Source organism: Thamnophis sirtalis, unplaced genomic scaffold (assembly GCF_051295495.1).
Source record: "Thamnophis sirtalis isolate CommonGarterSnake01/CBP01778 unplaced genomic scaffold, rThaSir2_p1.2 scaffold_2, whole genome shotgun sequence".
In the NCBI taxonomy this organism is placed as follows: domain Eukaryota; kingdom Metazoa; phylum Chordata; class Lepidosauria; order Squamata; family Natricidae; genus Thamnophis; species Thamnophis sirtalis.
The window spans coordinates 82,523,090-82,543,936 of NW_028261382.1; the positions used below are offsets into that span (position 1 = coordinate 82,523,090).

The following is a 20,847-nucleotide window of genomic DNA, read 5'->3' on the forward strand; positions in this document are numbered from 1 at the left end:
TGATTTATTGGAAAAAAATAATACTAAATGTAATTGAACATATACTGTACAATGAAAGTGAGGTATTTAGTTATACTAAATGAAAAATCTGTGATGGTAAATGTTATTCGAGAATATGGATGTTAAAACACCTGTAACCAAACGACATGCTGTATGTGATGATGCTCTTTTCTTTGTTTTTTTTATTGTGTGTATGTGTTGTCTATGTAATAAAAATTAAAATTAAAAAAAAAGAGCAAGGAGAGGCATCTTCCTATCCCCAAAGAATACATAGGAAGAATTTAATTTATTTTATAAAGAATTTACAAAAAGAAATTATAGCTTGAGCTGTGTACATTTTCCCACAAAAAATAAATTAAATCAAACAACCCAAACGGTAGGTTATTATGCCAACAATTAGGTGATATTGAAGGACTGGTCCTTCTAGCACTCTTTAGCACACCTTCTGTAGTTACAGTAGACATTGTACTATCCTATCCTATCCTATCCATGATATGCTTAGTGAGTATAGAGCAACTAAGCATTATGGAAAACTGTTCTCAAATTATTTTGCATGTTTCAATGAAGATCCTGCCACTGAAATTATTTTTTATCTTATTTATTTATGCATTTATTTTTCATATTTCTTTACCACTTACATCACTCAGAGAGAGGCTCTGGGCAATGTATAATATAGTCAAATTAAAAGTAAAAATAAAATCAGAATAATTTAAGGATAAAAAGTGAAAAATTATTTTAAAAATAACATGATAAAATTTCAAAAGGTGAAACATTCCAAGGTGGAGATTAGCAGCTGTTAAAATGGATGGGGGGGTTCTTATGGGGCCAATTAGCCCCACAATTGTGTGGGCCTCTGTATCTCCCCCACCCCATGCAAGGCTGCACACTCAGGTTTTGACCAGGTTTCAATGTTAAGTTTTTAGGCTTAGGCAATTCCTTCAAAGACAATTCATTTGAAAGGGGTGAGGCTCTACCAAGGTTTATAAAAGTACATGCTATGTAGCATAGTCACCCATGGGTGTGGCTAGTACATGGTAGGGAAGATCCCTCAAAATGGCCTGTACCAACTTGCTCCAATTTTCATCACCTCAGAATTATCAGGTAGAACAACTAGATAGAAAAAAAAATTCTGCAGTGGATTTGATCCAAGCTGTAGATGTCTTGATAAAGGCAGGCATCCGTTTCCTGCCTAATACCGTTGCTGATCATATCACTGTGCCAAATCATGCAAACTAAATGCCAACTTTCATTTCATTTCGAAATGATGTAGGGTTGGACTAGAAGACCTCCAAGGTGCTTTCCAAGCCTGTTATTCTATGTTCCATCAAACCAATGAAAACATTGTCTCCCCCATGAAACTATTTGTATATAAAAGGGGAGAGAGTGCTCCTTCTTTCCTCAACACTTAGAAGCATCTTGGAAGGCCGGTTTGTAAACACACATACATACACTCCTGGACATGGAGGAGGCTTACGGAGGAGGCTAGATTTCCAGAAATCTAAAGCTATTGAAAATTGTTAATTGCCATAGTGGCACTTCAGAGTCCAAGGATATATGAAAAATCACCTTATAAGTAGACTAAGAATACACATATGTTTTCCAAAGAGGACTTCAATTTCTCTCCTTTTAAATGATAATTGTTCTGATGCAAATGGGATAAGCTTATCAGAAAGCTAATATTAATGATTCAGCTAACATCAGGAGTAAGGTAGCAAGTTAATCCAAGTTCTTCCTTACTATAGCAGTTGATTTGCAAACAAGGACCAAATACAAGGACAACAGAGTTATTTTGGTGTTTATTACAGTTTTATTTGGCAGTTTAGCTAAAAGTGTGAGAAGAATAAATGGAGATTAGCAGGTCAAACAGCAGTTAACAAGTAATCTTCAAATAAATTTTGTGTTGGAATATTAGGTGATCAGCATACCACAAGGAAATAAACCTGAGCACTATATATCATATGGAGTATAGCAATAGCAATAGCAGTTAGAGTTATATACCGCTTCATAGGGCTTTCAGCCATCTCTAAGCGGTTTACAGAGTCAGCATATTACCCCCATAGTCTGGGTCCTCATGTTAGATTGTAACGAATAATCACAATAGCTTAAAATTTTAGCTTCTGTTCACAACACTCATGCTCAGATAAACTTCCCAGCTGTTTTAGCATAGCGCCTTCCACCACACAAAGAAGGAAAATTAAACAGAAATGCAACCACTGTATTACATCCCAGTTAACCTTCAGGATTTCTTTGTTCTTAACCAAATAGATGCTAAAGCTAGCTTGAAATTATCTTTCTGACCTTTTACAGCTGAATTAAGGCAAGATCCAAATTCAGAAATAACAGAAGGATTTTTCTTCCTCATTAGTCTTACTAGCTTAACCACACCTACCGATAGGATGTCCAAGCAGTGCTTATCAACACCTTTCTATGAAGGATTGATACAAAAATTCTTCAACTTCACATCTTGTTTAAAAAGGGCAGTTTTGGCTGAAGATGAGAATCAATCAGCTTTTCTTTTCTAAAGAGACTCCTTTTGAGAATCCTAGAGCTGGGAGGAAAATGGAATAAATCCAACTGCATCCTTTGTTTCAAGAGAAGAAGCACATTAATACTGAAGTCAACTGCCTTTTCAATTTTGGAATAATTTCAATCCAAGCCAAGTCTCTTTCCACTTCTGATTTGTGACAATCATCACAGCATGGCAGAAAAGAATACTAAAGATAGAATTAGAGCTTAACCCCAAAAGTGTTTTTTTCCAAAAAGACAACTGGACTTTCTTTTATTTTTTTACCTTTGAAAACCTTTTGCTTCTCATCCAAGGAGCTTCTTGGATGAGAACTAAAATGTTTTCAAAGGAAAAAAAAGTCTAGTTGCCTTTTTTTGGTGGGGGGAAGCACCTTGGGACAACCATAGGACAACTATGACCTGGATGATTGAAAATCTCTGAAGACAATTAGAGTTTAAACCCACTTAGGTATTCAATAACCTTTAAGAGGTCAAGGAAAACAAAGAATGGAAAACAACATGGAACCATGTGGCTTTCAAACAATATTCTCAGTCTACAAATTACTAATGATTAGACAAAACCTCCCAGTCATATTTAAGGATAAGGATGACAATTTAGACAAAGAAGGCACAAAAGCAGTTTATCAAGCAGGAGTCCGTGCAATCAACACAAGTGACCTCAAGTCTTCTTTCTGCAGCCCTCAACCCACCCCTCCTGAAAAGTGATAATTCAGCTTTCCAACATTCAGCGATAGGAACCAGAAGGAATGTCGGTATGTCATAGTTTCAAAAAAGTGTTCAGCTCAACATTTGCAGCCCATCCAGATGCATGGTTTTTCATCACCAATTTTGCGACATTGTAAAACATGTTTGCCATCAAATGCTGCCTGCCTCTCTTTTAAGGTGTATGACAGTTTTCACCACTCAGCAAAAATGGTTGACTAGTCAGATACGTGTTGGAATTATCAGCTCCCATTAGAGGAGAGCTATTTTGGAAATAGTCAAATAAAAGGCATCCAAACCTATTCAGTTGTTTGATCCCAATTGTTCAGAAAGTCAGTTTGGTCCCAAGACTGGACTTGAGGTGCGTTTGAATGAAACCTTCAGTTCAAATCTTGATGGATTCATTTTTTAAAAAAATCTCAGAAGTCCCCTTCCTTCCTTCTTTCCTTCCTTCCTTCCTTTTTAAAAAGCAACTTCTACTATCATGTGACCTGCTAAAATATTTCCTGAAAACTGAGCAGATTCCACTGAAGGATCGAGGCAACAGGAATAGGGGAATTATCCACTGTCTCCATCTTAAATTAGACTTGACAAATACAAAAAAGGAATCACTTTAGACTGATTTATGATGACACTTGGAATTCGTTCATAAGTAGCCTATGTATTGCAGCTCTTTGCATCTGATGCAGTCTCCAGAAAAACATAAAAGCACAATTCAATTCTTGCTGAAGAGAGAAATATTCCAGACCTCTGACAATAGCAACCATGGAAGAGACTTAGAAAGCACAGCCCTTAGAAGATCAGGAAAGGAGTGATTAAGGTAATGACTGGAATGGCAAAAGGATGAAGGAGAAACAAAGCATTCTCAAAAGAGAAATGCAAATGAGACACAGCATTATTTCTTGGATTGTGTCCACTGGCTCTTCCGGGACTATTAGCCAAAGCTGCTCCTTGTCCATGTTTGAACTCACTTTTGATCTCCAGTGTAGTAGCTGTCTCTGGTTTATTATTATAGTAGCTGCCTGCCATTGTGAGAACAGTCATGCGATAGTAGATCTCCATGCATTTTTCATTTGTCACTTGTGTCACCACTCTGGCTTCCAATTCATCTTCAGTTTGGTTTCCAGTGGGCTTCACATACTCTCCTATGGTGATATTTACACACTCACTCAGAAAAACATCTCTTGGAATTGCCTGGGTAGAGTTTGGGTGGTAAACATGGGTGGCAAAACGGTGGCGGTTTTCATTCCACCAACGTTCTTCCTCACTGTCATTAAAATAAAAATTCATCTTGCCTATGGGGCTGCCTAAGATATAGTTCTCAGGGTCTTCCACTGGAATATCTACAACAGGTTCCCCCACCACATATTTCACTTCATCATCCTTTGGCTTAGGGTCCACTGGGTTGCCATCATTGGGTCTGGGACTGCCGCCTCCTGGAGATCTGGAGAAAGTACGATACTGCTCGATGCACATTTCCTTCACCACATGCTTCACCACCATGGCTTCCATCTCGTCCTCTGTTGTATTCCCTGTGGGCTCAATGTATTCTTTCACTGTGATGTTCACACAGTCTCTCACAAAGGTATCTTGTGGAACAGGCTGCTTGTACCGTGGGTAGTAAACCTGATCAGAATAACGATGGCGATTTTCATACCACCAACGCTCCTCATTCAGGTTGTTAAATTTAAAATGCAGCTTAGACATAGCACGTCCCAGGAAGTAGCCCCGAAAAGCTCCTTCCCCTGAACCTGCAATTGCCGCTCCAGCCACATGCTTCATCTTAATCTTGGGCGGTTTAGGTTTCCAGGGTTTGGGATTATAGTGTTCCCGGTGAGGATTTTCGGGGTTATATGGTTGGTGTGGGAAATACCCTGGGTTTTGAGGGTTGCCTGGATATGGTGGAGGATGGACTGGGTTTTTGGGGTTGACTGGATATGGATAGGCAGGTTTGTATGGAGGGGGATTCCCTGGGTTAACAGGATTATTTGGGGGGTGGGCAGGGTTGTATGGAGGGGGATTCCCTGGGTTAACAGGATTATTTGGGGGGTGGGCAGGGTTGTATGGAGGGGGATTCCCTGGGTTAAAAGGATTATTTGGGGGGTGGGCAGGGTTGTATGGAGGGGGATTCCCTGGGTTAAAAGGATTGTTTGGGAGGTGGGAAGGGTTGTGTGGAGGGGGATTCCCTGGGTTAAAAGGATTATTTGGGGAGTGGGCAGGGTTGTATGGAGGGGGATTCCCTGGGTTAAAAGGATTGTTTGGGAGGTGGGAAGGGTTGTATGGAGGGGGATTCCCTGGGTTAAAAGGATTGTTTGGGAGGTGGGAAGGGTTGTATGGAGGGGGATTCCCTGGGTTAAAAGGATTGTTTGGGAGGTGGGAAGGGTTGTGTGGAGGGGGATTCCCTGGGTTAAAAGGATTGTTTGGGAGGTGGGAAGGGTTGTGTGGAGGGGGATTCCCTGGGTTAAAAGGATTGTTTGGGAGGTGGGAAGGGTTGTATGGAGGGGGATTCCCTGGGTTAAAAGGATTATTTGGGGAGTGGGCAGGATTACGAGGGTTGACATGATAAGGTAGAAAGAGTTCTGGATTTTGTGGCTTGGCAGGAATATATGAATGAAAGATTGCGTGGTTTGGACGATGTTTTGCAGGATTGAGAAACCCGTTTGGAAGTGGAGGGCTGTTCTCGGGTGGGTTGGGTGCCATGTTTTGGGGTCTCTCTACAGGATGATGGGAGGTTTTACTAGAGTGATAGGAAGATTTGCTAGGATTATGGGAGGGTCTGCTAGATCGACTTGAATATCGACTGCTGCTGCCACTCGGCCTGCCCCGTCCTATTCTAGGAATGGAAATGATCTCCTCAGTCTGGAGCAAAATGAAGAGAATCACGATTGAGCAGGTCAACAGGAATTTTCCCATGATGACAATTCTGCAAGATAAAATGAGGAAGACATCTAGTTTGAGAGACATGCAAGTATGATACAAATGATACAAATTTATCAAGCAGAGTAGCCCCAAAGGTGCTTTTTCAAGAAGCGATTAGACTTTGTTTTTTCTTTGAAGACATTTCGCTTCTCATCCAAGAAGCTTCTTCAGCTCTGACTGGATTGTGCGGAATGAAAGGATTTATACTCCTTGAAGTCAGCTGTTCATTTGTATTCTTTTAGCAAGTCATTAAGGCCAGCTGGAGGTTTATCTGTGTCATCAGGGTCCTTTCCCCCCAGTGGTGCAAATTGCTGTGGAGCCTTCTTAGAACTATTGAAAGGCCTGTGTTGTAGATTGGAGATACAGGATGTCATATCCCTCCCCCCCCCTGTTGAGAGAGGGCTGTTCAATTTTGACATAGATGGACACTTTAAACCTTTTTCAAACCAGCACTTCTCTCTGTCCAAAGGAGATAACACTGCCACTTGGAGGCTGGAGGCTTAAGTCCTGGAAACATTGCCCTTTCTTTTTTTGCTTTGATCATTTTGATTTTGCACTTCAAGGTTCCTCAGCTTGTTTATAAAGAGTAATAAGGAGAAGAGCATGGGTTGTATACAGGTGCTCTTTGGGAGCTTCATTGGCAGCTGGAGAGAAGTGAAAACAAAGCCTTGTTTTGAAAGATTATAAATGAACCTGCGTCAAATCTAATAAACAGTTTTGAATGCTAGAGTGGCAGTGTTTACCATTTGGAAGAATGGCTCAACATCAAAAAGAAACTTTAACGTTGCAAAAGATTATGTTTGAAATTCAAAAATTATTAGAAGTAACAGAGAAAATTGAGAAGAGATTGAAAAACATAGATTGTAAAACAGTAAAATTTAATGGATAAATTGAAGATGTTCATCAAATGGAAAAAGTGGAGCTTAGAGTCCTAAAAACTGAAGGGAAAATGAACAAAGAGACAAGATAATTGTTGATTCCAACAGTGAACTGAGCATGGTTGGAAATGGAAAGAGTGGAATATGGAAAGAGGAGATAGATGGACAGGAGCTCTACCCCAGATTTCAAGGTATAGAAGAAGAAGAAAGAGAAGAATTGATGGATCTAAGGAGAGAAATTTTGTCAGAAGCACTATTGATAACCAAAGATAAGATGATTAAAGAAGCAGATGGAGGGTTTCGAGATTATATAAAATATGCAACAAGCTACAAGTTGCAAAGAGAAGTCCATACAAATTTTATTAAGGAAACAACCAGAAGACTAATCTCACAAATGGCAAAAGACATAAGACTGCACTATTACTGGAAAGACACAGGTTGATATATGAAAGCTTATAATAAAAAATTAGTCAAGTGTAATTAAATTTAGAGCACTATGTAAAAAAATGAAGTGATAATGGATATAGTTAGATAAATAATTGATAATGATAACAATGTATACATATCTACTGGTTTGATAAAAGGAAATTGGATATAAATTGTAAACAGTGATCAATAAAGGAGGTCTAGACTTTGTTATTAAATATAATCAATTTTTTATTTAGAACATGTCATAAAGATATAATGTTACTGGATGATAATGGAAACAGTTAACAGAATGCCATTATGAGATTTTTCTTTAAATTTTGGAATATTTTATATAAAAGGTCATAAAAACAATTATAGTCAAATGAAAGTTCAGGTTTGATGATAGTAATATATATATAAATATATTTGAATATAATATATATATATATATATATATATATATATATATATATATATATATATATATATATATATATATATATAAAAATATATATATATAACTTGATATGAATTGTAAGTGATGACTGTGGAAGGGATGCACAAAGGTTTTTTGTAACCAATTGATACACATTCTACAATTTGTAATGGAAGATGGTTTTGTTTGTCTGTGATTATTCAAAAATCAAAAATTCTTTATATATATATATATAAAAGAAAAGGTTATGATATTGAACTAGATTAAATTCTCTAAAGTTTTGAAAATGGACTAAATGCCAATCTCAGTGCAACTTTAAAAACAAGGAGAAGCATCTTCCTATCCCCAAAGAATACATAGGAAGAATTTAATTTATTTTATAAAGAATTTACAAAAAGAAATTATAGCTTGAGCTATGTACATTTTCCCACAAAAAATAAAGTAAATCAAACAACCCAAATGGTAGGTTATTATGCCAACAATTAGATGATATTGAAGGACTGATCCTTCTAGCACTCTTTAGCACACCTTCTGCAGTTACAGTGGACATTGTACTATCCTATCCTATCCTATCCATGATATGCTTAGTGAGTATAGAGCAACTAAGCATTATGGAAAACTGTTCTCCTCAAATTATTTTGCATGTTTCAATGAAGATCCTGCCACTGAAATTATTTTTTATCTTATTTATTTATGCATTTATTTTTCATATTTCTTTACCACTTATATCGCTCAGAGAGAGGCTCTGGGCAATGTATAATATAACCAAATTAAAAGTAAAAGTAAAATCAGAATAATTTAAGGTTAAAAAGTGTAAAATTATTTTTAAAATAACATGATAAAATTTCAAAAGGTGAAACATTCCAAAGTGGAGATTAGCAGCTGTTAAAACAGATGGGGTGGGGGTGGGGGGTTCTTATGGGGCCAACTAGCCCCACAATTGTGTGGGCCTCTGTATCTCCCCCACCCCATGCAAGGCTGCACACTCAGGTTTTGACCAGGTTTCAATGTTAAGTTTTTAGGTTTAGGCAATTCCTTCAAAGACAATTCATTTGAAAGGGATCCACCAAGGTTTGTAAAAGTACATGCTATGTAGCATAGTCATCCATGGGTGTGGCTAGTACATGGTAGGGAAGATTCCTCAAAATGGCCTGTACCAACTTGCTCCCATTTTCATCACCTCAGAATTATCAGGTAGAACAACTAGATAGAAAATAAAGACGATAATCATAATAAATTAATGATACAAATAAAGAAAGATTTAGAAAATTGGAAAAATATCCAGTTATCACTCATGGGACATATAGCAACAATTAAAATGAATATCTTACCAAGAATCCTATTCCTGTTGCAAGTCGCACCTATTAATCCAGGTAAAAAATTCTTTCAAGAATTAAATAAAATAACCGCTAGGTTCATTTGGCAGGGACGAAAACCGAGGCTTAAACTAAAGTCAATGCAAGACAGCAAGGAGAGGGGAGGCTTAGCACTACCAAATTGGGATTTATATGCATCAGCAGTAACAATAACATTGGTGAAGGATTGGATAGAGCTAAAGAATAAAATAATGTTGACCTTAGAAGGCCATGACCCGCAGGCAGGCTGGCATACATTCCTGTACAAACGCACAAATACTTTCAAAATCATTTAATCAGAAGAGCGTTATTGCAAAAATGGCTCAAACTCAAAAAAATCCACTATGTGAAAATCCCAAATTGGCTATCACCGACAGAAAGGATGACTCACCCAAATTTTACAGATTGGAACAAAATCCTAAGATACAGAGACTTAACTGATAAACAGGGAAACTTAAAAACAATTGAACAATTGGCAGATCAGAACATGAAAGTTGACTGGCTAACTTACCTCCAAATCAAAACTAAATACAATAAAGATACTAAATTACATGACATTGAAACAGAACCACACAAATTGGATAAAATTATTCAAAGCCCAGATAGAAAGATGATAGGGAGAATATATAAATTCCTCCTGAAGTATAAAATGGAAGAGGAAATTGTGAAAGAACAAATGATAAAATGGGCACAGAACTTTGGCTATAATATTGAATTAGACAAATGGGAAAATTTGGGGGGAATAAATTAGGAATTATGTTGGTGAAATACAAACAAGAAATCCAGTATTTAATACTACATATAACTACGGTGGCAAGGATTGCCTTTGCCCAGAAATGGAAAAACAAATTAATCCCAAGTGAAGATGAAATAATAAGAAAGATTATGGACTGTGCCGAAATGGATAAACTAACTAAAGAAATCCAGGGAAAGGAAGAATCAGAATTCTACCAGATATGGGATAAATGGTATAGGTGCCTAATACCGTTGCTGATCATATCACTGTGCCAAATCATGCAAACTAAATGCCAACTTTCATTTCATTTCAGAATGATGTAGGGTTGGACTAGAAGACCTCCAAGGTGCTTTCCAAGCCTGTTATTCTATGTTCCATCAACCCAATGAAAACATTGTCTCCCCCATGAAACTATTTGTATATAAAAGGGGAGAGGGTGCTAATTCTTTCCTCAACATTTAGAAGCATCTTGGCAGGCCGGTTTGTAAACACACATACACAGAAATCTTAAGAACATGTCTGCATCCCACCCAGAACTACTTTTGATGTTGTGATTCTTTTCTTCCTCCATTTCCCTTTCATCTAAGAGTAGTTTTGCTCTATCAAAAAGACAGAATGCAGGCAACCGGAACATCTATCTATCAAAACAGTCTCTGCTTCTCTGGGCAGGGGAAATTCCAAAATATAGCAGCTGCTAGTCAAGAAAATATACCAGATCAAAGACAGCCACAAAGCCTTTTTAATAGAAGTGCCTGTTTTGATTGCCCTTAATTGCAGAGCACCCTGGGTAGAAGTTTCAGATGCTTCCATCTGCTTTTCCTCTATGGCATTATGTAAGGAGAACACAATGTCCTCCGAGTGAAAAAATAGCCTCCAGAATTCCTCTGGATCCCATGAAATCATCTCCGCTCCGCCAGGCAGTTTATCACCTTAAGAGAGTTGTATAACATGAATGGAAACGTATTCCTTCCCAGCAAACAAGGCAGAGGCGTTTTACCCAAATAGGAACCCCATGGCTTCTCTAACGGGGCTGCCGTGTCTGCATTTATGCATTTAATTGTTGCGAATCAATGAAAGAAACTTACCCGCGTGTCGACAAATTGAGGAGAGGCTGTTTGGAGACTCTGTTTTCTCAAAGAGCTGGTCGTGTTCTTTTTCAACTCCGCAAATCTCCAGATGCTGTGGCTAACAGTAGGTGGAGCATGTTCAGTGCCTATTATGGACTGTTGTTTATACCAGAATCTACGCAATTTGAGAACCGCCTCTGAACCAACCCCTCTCTTGTAGTGAATGAAGAAATGACACATTCTAGGGGGGCTGTTCCCAGAAAGGGCAGGAAATCTTTTAACAGTCCTGGGCATATAGCCAAGACTTCCAGCCTTCCTTCTGAGTTTGAAACAGAAGATAGAAAGGAAAGGATTTTCATTCACCACAAGAGGGAAAGTGACCATTTTTCAACTTTAAGGGCCTTTGACCTTTTACTGTGTTTCTAGGCTCTGACTCTAAGCTTCAGGAAAATCTAGAAGGAGGGTTAATAAAAGGAACTGATGTCCAAAACAATATACTCAGAAACGGCAGCTGAGTCACTCAGCAATAGCCAGAAAAGAGGATGGAAGTTTCTCTTCTGCAGAATTAAGGTAAGATCGTTCAATTGCTACCATCTCCATTAGCCTCATCCAATCATGTTATTATGGGTGGTCTTCAACTTACAGCGGGTTAATTTAGGGACCGTTCAAAGGTGCGACAGCACTGAAAAAAGTGGTTTGCCTTCATTGAGAGTGATGTGAAACACCTTTGACAACCTTCTGGAAAGCAAAGTCAATGGGGAAGCCAGACTCACTTAACAACCATGTTATTAGGTTAACAACTGCAGTGATTCACTTAACCACAGCAAGAAAGATAATAACATGAGGCAAGACTGTCTTGTTTAGCAGTGGAAAGTTTGGGCTTAGTTGTGGTCATACGTAGGGGACTATCTGTACTCGTGGTTTATTGCTTTAAAGCAGTGGTAGTCAACCTTTTTCTACCTACCGCCCACTAATGGATCTTTCTTGATGGAAAAATTTCCTTACCACCCACCAGTTTTTGCATAAGTGCAGAATATTTTTTAGAAAGGAGGGTGTTTTTTTAAAAAAAGAAATGTACGTACATTTATCTTTTTATTTCTACTTTATGCATGTTTATAATGTTTTTAACTTTATAAAGTTTAATTAGAAAACAATAAAGTAAATTGAAATTAGCTTTACTAGTGATTAATGAGATCTTTGAGGCTGATGCTGCAAGACTAAATATTTGATATTTGGTTCGATTTTCGTAAGGAACAAACGAAGGTCTCCTCTTTCGGTGATATTCAGACCGTTTCTCTGTTTGCTCATAATATGATTAACAGCACTAAAGCCTGATTCTACAAGATATGTGGTAGCTTCTGCCTGTCCCTGCTATCAGTTTCCATTCCTCCCCTTTCTCTTCCCACGTGTTTTCTTGTTTGAGTGCACGCACACTTTGGTTCATTTTGCAACTGCTCTGCTCCGCTTGTGCCTGTCCCTGCTATCAGTTTCCACTCCTCCCCTTCCTCTTCCCACGTGTTTGCTTGTTTGAGTGCACGCGCACTCGCTCAAAAGGGGGTTTTAACCTCTGAAGTCCCTACTGCCCACCTGGAATCCCGAAACACCCACTAGTGGGTGGTAGGGACCAGGTTGACGACCCATGCTTTAAAGGGTGGACTTATGGAAAGAGGGATGGTTTGTTTGAAACTGCCATTTCTTTACCTGTAGATGATGATACATGTTATCAAGCCCATTTTCAGGAGGACAGGTGTGGCTTGAAAAGATATTCCGTGAGCTATGACTGGGACATATTGATAAATCTCAATGTTCCTAAGCTATGGTGATAAACCCCAGGGTTTTGTGAACAATTTAGAGGGAGAATTGCTAAAATATTTGAAATCTGATCAGGGAAAGCTTGAGCACCATTAATATTTACTCTGAGTTTTACCCGTGCAAGCATGTAAAGCTTGAGAACATCTACAAAAATAGATTAAATTGTAAAAATTAAAAGTAGATGGTAAATTGATTTCTGGACCAAACCTAATCTAATGAAATAATTAAATTTAACCTATGAAATGTTTGCTCAAATTCATTTCTCATTTTAGGAGACAAAACAGGAGAACTCCTGCAGTAACTAGTCGATTGCTGGTTTCTATTCTGAAGTCCCTATAAAATGAAACTGTCAGGGTTCCAAATAACATCCAAAATTAAATCAGAGTCCAAGGCAAAGTATTGCTCAAAGTTCCAATTTATTAAGAAAGCCATGCTGGCACATCTGAGAAAACCCAAATCTGAAAGCTTCCTGGCTTTCCCCACCCAGTTGGAAGTTGAAGATACTGGCCCCACACAAGTCCATCACATGGCCCAATCTCCAATGCCATACTGGCAGTTCCACCCATCCAGTTCCAGTCAGGTGCAGAGGTATAGAGGCAAAGGATGAGCTTGGATTCTAGACAGGAATTTTATTTTGACAGCATCACATTCTACTCCTTACTATTCCCCCTCCCATTCCCCACTAATGAAACAGCATAGTAGAATAGAATATTAGTGTGGCAGGCCAAAGATCCCAAAAAGAACTGGCTGCAGGCCTGACAGCAACTTTAAAGGATTAGAGAAATCCACACTATGAAGCCTACAAAACATCTTAATTAGTTGTCTTCTTTTTTTTTGTATTCCAAAACAACCACAAGAAGAATGTTTATCACCTGTGAAATAAACTACAAGAACAGTTTGTGATGATAGACAGACAATGGAGTGATTAGTGAACAGGCATGGCCCCTATTCCTGGTTTACAAGAACCATAGTCATCCAAGCTTTTGCATAATGTTGCAACCAACTTAGCCATTTTTGAAAGTTTTTTGGTTTCCAAGGACTGGACATACCACAACGTAGTAAATCTGTACGCACTGTTTACAGCACACCCCTACCCCAACTACAGGGTATTATTCTGGGTCAATTCTGCCCTTCTAGATTTTACAAAGTGATGTTGCCACCTCAGCATCTCTGGAATACTCATTCCTTTATACTAAGTCTTTTAAATGTTTATGGAGATTCTCAGTCACGTAGTTTCAAAAGGCAACTGGACTTTGTTTTTCCTTTAAGACATTTTGCTTCTCATCCAAGAAGCTTCATCAGAGCTCAAGAAGCTTCTTGGATGAGACCAAAACATCTTAAAGAGAAAACAAAATCCAGTTGCCTTTTGAAAAAGCATGCTTGGGATGACTTACCATAGTTTTTTTTAATACTTGGTTCAAACAAAAATCTCAAACTTGCATACAACCTTTGCCTTTTCCCAAAAGTTCTTGTACTCGTTGGGATGAGGTGCTGTTTCCATTCCTTTCTGGATTACTATCAAGCTTTTGGCAAAGCTCCAACCAGATTCCCAACAGCATTTGCTGCTTCCTGTACCTTGTGGTTCTGGCAGTTGAATAATAGTCCTCTTGTCTGATTGTTAATAGCTGTTAATCTCCAGACGTTATCTGCACTTCCCCAATTCTCTGCCATTTGTTTACCATGTTTTTCTACAGCCGCTTTTTCCCACAAAGTCTTACAGTTTGCTTTAGTAAGCTGTGGGGCTCAACAGGGTGACGCTGCCTCTGAACATCAGCATGTTCTTGAAAACACCAGGGTGCGGCTGAAATATCATAAGCAGCTGCAACCCTTGAATGCTTGTGAGTAGAGTTGTGAGTTAATGAATACATGGGGAAAACGTCTAACTGCAGCTATTTTTCACAAGACCAACTTCATTCCCTTCTATACTATTATGATTGGGGATGAGGCAGTTGGAAATGATATTCATTAACATCTTGAAGATCACAGGTTCCCCACCTTGATGTACAGCAGGCTCTTACGCAGTTTTCAAATGAATAGTTTTAATGCAGGTAGACCTCGACTTGCAAACCTTTGCATAGGGACCGTTTGAAGTTACAATGACACTGAAAGAGATGACTTACGACCATTTTAGAGCCAAGGTGGCGCAGTGGTTAAATGCAGCACTGCAGGCTACTTCGGCTGACTGCAGTTCAGCTGTTCAAATCCCACCAGGCTCAGGGTTGACTCAGCCTTCCATCCTTCCGAGGTGGGTAAAATGAGGACCCGGATTGTTGTTGGGGGCAATATGCTGACTGTAAACCGCTTAGAGAGGGCTGAAAGCCCTATGAAGCTGTATATAAGTCTAGCTATTGCTATTGCTATTGCTATTGCTATTGCTATTTTTTTCACTTATGATCATTGCAGCATCCCCATGAACAGGTGTTCACAAATCAGATGCTTGGCAACAGACTCATGATGGTTGCAGTGTCTCAGGCTCATGTGATCCCCTTTTGCAATCTTCTCACAAGCAATGAGGAAGCCAAGTTCAATTAACCACCATGTTGCTGACTTAACAACTGCAGTGATCCACTTAAACAAATGTGGCAAGAAATGTCATCAAATGGCCAAAACTCATTTTAACAACTGTCTTGTTTAGCAACAGAAATTTTGGGCTCAACTATGGTCCTAACCCAAGAACTACCCATATGCCTCATTCTCCAGGTCCCGTGATACAATCTGTAATACTGTGTTCCAAACTCTCCAGATGGCAGAGACTTGTAAATCTGGAAGGAATTAGAATGAAATGACCATTATTTATCGTTTACTGACAGCTTTCCCTTTCTTTCCATTCCTCTCTAAAATTATAATTAGCTTTTGTGCTATGAATTTATTCAAAATCCATAAGTTACTATTGGTCTTTCTAACCAACCTCTGACATGTATTCTTGTGGTATTCACACTTCAATCTAGCATGGTTGTTTACTGGATTTTATCAGTCTGGAGATATCCCAAAAGCTGAATGTGGTAGATTGAGAACCAATCCAAATAATCAGAATAGGCTATTGCACAATAACAGTTGCTTATACTATTGTGGAGTTCCACTGAAGAATAGTGTTATTGAAGGAGACTGGCAATCTTCCAGGACTTCCATTACATCAAGTTATTTTCTGTTAAATTAGCAGAGTCAACAAAATTATTATGCAGTATATGATAGACAGGAGTAGGAACTGAAAGGCATTAGAGAAGTAAATTGTGTTCTATAGCCTGCCTTATGCCTAGCAAGTAGCCTATTGCCTTTTTTCAGAGAAAGAAGAAATTGTTATGGCCAGGACTGAAAATGCAACAGCCAATCCTGTTGGATCTTTAAACAAGAGAGTAATCCTCAGCTTCACTACAAGTAGCAAAGTATTTGGTACTTTGAGGATGATTCATGATTGGGTCATGGAATGTCTCTCTAGATTGAGTAGAACTCTGAAGTGAGACCACCTCAGTAGTAAGTACAGTTACACTATCTCCTTGAATCCAAGAATGGTTAAGTATGGGTGAGGGTTGTGGTCCCTCTTTCGTAGTGTGTCTTCAGAGAGACATCTTCATCTTGTTCTACTATGTTTCTGGATTACTTGTTTCAGGTAGGCCATGAAGAACCACGGTTTTGGTTAAACCATTAAAGGTAGAGCTCTAGATAGGGGTCAATTTTGGGGATAAAAGATTAGGTTTAGGATTAAGGGTTGGTCCACTAAGTGAATGTGTGGAAGGTTCTCTTTTAGGGTTCTCCACAATGTACCAATATGGTGTGCTGATTCTTACTTAGTTGCCATGCTCTCAGGCAAGCAATGCCAGAGTGGAAATGGATACATACCCCCACTGGCTATGAAAGATTGTGTGTGGATGCCTAAGCAGACTTAATATATGTCTCTGAATGACATTAAGTGAACCCTGTTATAGAGAGTGTATAATACCAAATTTTCTGACATATAAGGCAACTGGGTGTATAAGACGCCCGCCTACTTTTCCTGTTAAAATAAAGGGTTTGGGCTATACCCGCCGTATAAGACTACCCCACTTCTGTGGCACACCAAATAACCAATCAGCCTCCATTTTATTGCCTTTCTCCTAGCTTGGAACTGAACCAGGTGGTTTTTCCTTCCAACACTCCCCTTCCCCAAACTAGACCCCAGATGAGTCAGGTTGGCTTCTTCTGGCAATGGGATGAGGTGGGGGGAACAGGCTTCAGTCCAATTCAGGACGAATATCCGAGAACCACATCACTGCTTTGAAAGCAAAGGCGGCTCCGGGCCACCTTTCATACCCAGAGGGCTTTTCCCAGTGCTTCAGAGAGAGAAGCCGCTGCAAGCATCCTCCCTGCCCAGCAACTCTCCCCACCACCTCAGCTGACAGGGAAAAAGGCAGGGAGCCAAAGTAAATGCCAGGATGTCAATACTCCCCACTCCCACCAAATAGCGGGTTTCCTTGCTCAAGAAGTGAAAGGCCCACAAACCGCCAAGGCTAAGAGCATTGCCTGTATTATAGGGCTTCCCAGGCTACTAGATCAGATTCCGTCTCCTATATGCCAGAAAAACAGAATATTAGTCACTATGCCAGCCAGTTGCCAAGCATCTGAATTTTGATCCCCCGACCATGGAGGATGCTGCAAAGATTGTAACTTTGAAAAAATGGTCAGAACTCATTTTTTTCCAGTGAGAATGGAAGTTTGAATGGTTACTAAAAGAACTGTTGTAAGTGGAAGCCTACCTGTACCTTCCAGCTGTATTGTGTCACGCAGGTCCCAAAAGCAGATCAGGAAAGGCTGTTTTGATTATCTATGGAATTCCACTATAGGAGAAAGTTCAGCTTGTTCATTTTTAATCCCTGGCCAAACTCTCCTTGCCTATTATTTCAGACTTAATGTGAAGACAGGCCCGCCATAATCACCACCTGCTTTTCATATCAAATCACATATTTTAAATTCCCCTATATTCATGTATATCACAATTATTACAGCTCAATCTTAATTTGACTATAATTGTTTTTACATCCTTTCATATATAATATTCAAAATCTGGAATAGGATTATATGATAACATTCCATTAAATCATCCTAAATTCATCCAATCACAATACATCTTTATAACATATGCTATATTAAATTTTTAAAACTCCTTTCATAATCTCCATGTGCTATTTACATAAAATTTCATATTATCAAATTACATATATATGTGTGTGTGTGTGTGTGTGTGTGTGTTATTTGTGCTGATAAATAAATAAAGGGAGACTAGTATAGATCTATTTCAAGCTATTTAGCTCTCATCAGCTAGCCACACCCTTACTGGGATTCGAACCTGTGCTGTATTGCATCTTAGGCAAACGTCTTAGCCATCAAGCCACAGGTCTCCTCCTTATCAGCTGAAGCCAAGGAAGAAGGTATATATTAGTGTCACAACCCCGGGTAAGCCCCAATTATGGGAGGAAGCTAACTGCTTCCAACATCTGTCAATCGGCTCGTCACAAGAGTCCATCACGACAGAAACCCAATATTTTTACTGACACACAAATATAACAAAAGGCAACAGTAAATATATATATATATATATATATATATATATATATATATATATATATATATATATATATATATATATATATATATATATATATATATATATATATATATATATATATATATATATATATATATATATATATATATGTTATATTTATGCTGATAAATAAATAAATCAGCATAAATATCAGCATAAATATAACAAATGTAACAAAAAAGGCAACAGTAAAAAATATTGGGTTTCTGTCTGGATGGTCTCTTGTGACGAGCCTAATGACAGAGAGTGGAAGTGTGACCTTCCTCCCATACTTGGGCATACCAGGGGTTGTGACTTTAAGTATATATATATATATATATATATATATATATATATATATATATGTATGTATGTATGTATGTATGTATGTATGTATGTATGTATGTATGTATGTATGTATGTATGTATGTATATATATATATATATATATATATATATATATATATATATATATATATATATATATATATATATATAAAAATATATATATAATATATATATATTGTTATCATTATTAATCATTATTTAACTATAGCTATTGTCGCTTCATTTTATATATACTACTAGTAAACTAAATTTAAATTTAAACTTGTATCTTTCCAATAATAGAACGGTCTTATATCTCTTGCCATTTGTAGCATTAATGTTCTAGTTACTTTCTTAATAAATCTTGTATAAACTTCTCTTGGCAACATGTTATTCCTTTCATATCTCATAAAAGCTTGAAACCCAACATCTGTTCTTTCCATCAGCTTATCTTTGGTTATCGCTAGTGCTTCTGTCAAGATTTCTCTCCTTATCTCCGTCAATTTTTCTCTCTTTTCTTCTTCTGTGCTTTAAAGTCTGGGGTAGAGTTCCAATCCATCTATCTCCCCTTTCCATATTCTGGTCTTGCCATTACCAACCATGCTCACTTTGTTGTCACTATCCACACATTTCTTATCTCTTTGCTCATATTTCTTCTTCCATCTTTTGAACTCTGTCCTCCACTTTCTTCATTTGGTAAACATCCTCAGTTTCTCCATCAGATTTTTCTGTTTTGTATTCCATATTCTCCAATATCTTTTCAATTCTCTCTGTCACAAGTAATAGATTTTGAATTTCAAACATAATCATTTGCAATGTTACAGTTTCTTTTTCCTGCTGAGCCATTCTTTCAATTTTGCAGACACTGCCACTATAGGGTTCAAGACTATTTTAATAGACTTCAAACAGGTTCATTTATTATCTTTCAAGTCAAAATGTTGTCTTCCCTCCTATAGCTAGTGATAGAACTTCCAAAAGGCACCTGTATAAATAACTTGTGCTCTTCCTACTATCACTGTCAGTAAACAAACTGAAAGAACCTTGAATCTCAAGTGATCAAAGAGAAAGAGAAAAACAATGTATCCAGCCTCCAGCCTCTAAGTGGCAGTGTAACTGCTTTTCCTCCTGTTGTTACAACCCTCTTTATAATCCTTCTTATCTTCTTTATATTCCAAGCTTAAGAAAGAAGAAAACTCTTAAATGGAGATCAAAAACAATCCAATCAATTAAATAAAGCATTATAAAAAAGGAGAATTTTAATCCATAGGTATAAGCAAAAGTGAAAAAAGAAGAAGAAAGAATTAATCCATTCAGTTTAAAAAATAGAGAACCCCTGCAAAAGTTCCATCCGTGAAAAAAAATTAGAAACTGGATAACATACTAAGTTCAATACAGATCAATCTCACCGCCTACAGTCTTCTGTCTTCAATCTTAACTTAGGTTAATTTTTTTTCTTGGGTAGTCTCTTCCTCTAATAATAAAATTTCCTCACCAATTCGACACACTTTCTCTTTCTGCTTTCTTCCCATTCCGGAGCTGTCCCAACTTCAGCAGCTTCATTAGCTGTGTTTCTGTCACCAGAAAAAAGGACTATTCCTGGATCTTTCAGGGACTTTGCAGTGTCAGCAGGAGGTGTCCTTCTCAACCACCATCTCTGCAGGACGATTTAGGTCCAAATGGACCATCCAGTGGCAGAAATTCAACTGCAATCTCAGAGCACCAAGATTGCACGTCGTGCCATCGCAACATCAGGTCTCCTCTAGGAAGACAGCCGAGTCTTATGCTTTCTAAGGGTGGGACCCCTTCTACTGCACTCCTCTCCAAGGCCATGAGCGCCCCATTTTCCCTGCTGGGCCCCTGCAAAGAGGAAGGGGGTGGCAAAGTGCAAGGTGGACCAGCAGCAGCGGAGCGCTCCAAGCCCGCACCAGCACTCAGTCCGTCGGCTCCTCCACCTGCTAGCTGCAGTGCAACAGCTCAGCCAGGCAGTGAGGTGGTGCTTGGGTCCCCAAGGCACGGTGCAGGTTGGCAGGGACGACGAAGCGGAGGAGGAGCGAATGGCGAGCTGAGAAGGCCAGCCACTTTTTTCCCTCAAGCAACCTCATCAAATGAACACATTTTTAATCA

At 38.4% G+C, this 20,847-nt stretch overlaps 3 protein-coding genes across 3 annotated transcripts in view; 1 reads left to right on the forward strand and 2 right to left on the reverse strand.

The window, feature by feature from the left end:
- Positions 1-11,164, reverse strand: part of LOC148048956 (uncharacterized) — a 29,453-nt gene extending 18,289 nt beyond the window's left edge. The window contains exon 1 of the mRNA XM_087706215.1: positions 11,046-11,164. The gene's annotated coding sequence lies outside the window, so the exon portion shown is untranslated. The remainder of the gene's footprint in view (positions 1-11,045) is intronic.
- Positions 1,671-11,177, reverse strand: LOC148048958 (uncharacterized). Its single transcript, XM_087706216.1, has 2 exons — positions 11,046-11,177; positions 1,671-6,151 (listed from the first exon to the last, which is right to left on the reverse strand). The coding sequence occupies exon 2, from the start codon at positions 6,139-6,141 to the stop codon at positions 4,021-4,023; it is 2,121 nt and encodes a 706-aa protein (XP_087562342.1). The 5' UTR covers positions 6,142-6,151; positions 11,046-11,177; the 3' UTR covers positions 1,671-4,020.
- A 67-nt stretch (positions 11,178-11,244) lies between these two features.
- PLPP5 (phospholipid phosphatase 5) overlaps positions 11,245-20,847 on the forward strand; it is a 41,845-nt gene continuing 32,242 nt past the window's right edge. Inside the window, exon 1 of the mRNA XM_087706221.1 lies at positions 11,245-11,597. The gene's annotated coding sequence lies outside the window, so the exon portion shown is untranslated. The remainder of the gene's footprint in view (positions 11,598-20,847) is intronic.

What these genes read in the sequence shown, in the direction of transcription:
- LOC148048958 (XM_087706216.1), bottom strand. Translation starts at nt 6,141, where the DNA reads ATGGGAAAATTCCTGTTGACCTGCTCAATCGTGATTCTCTTCATTTTG.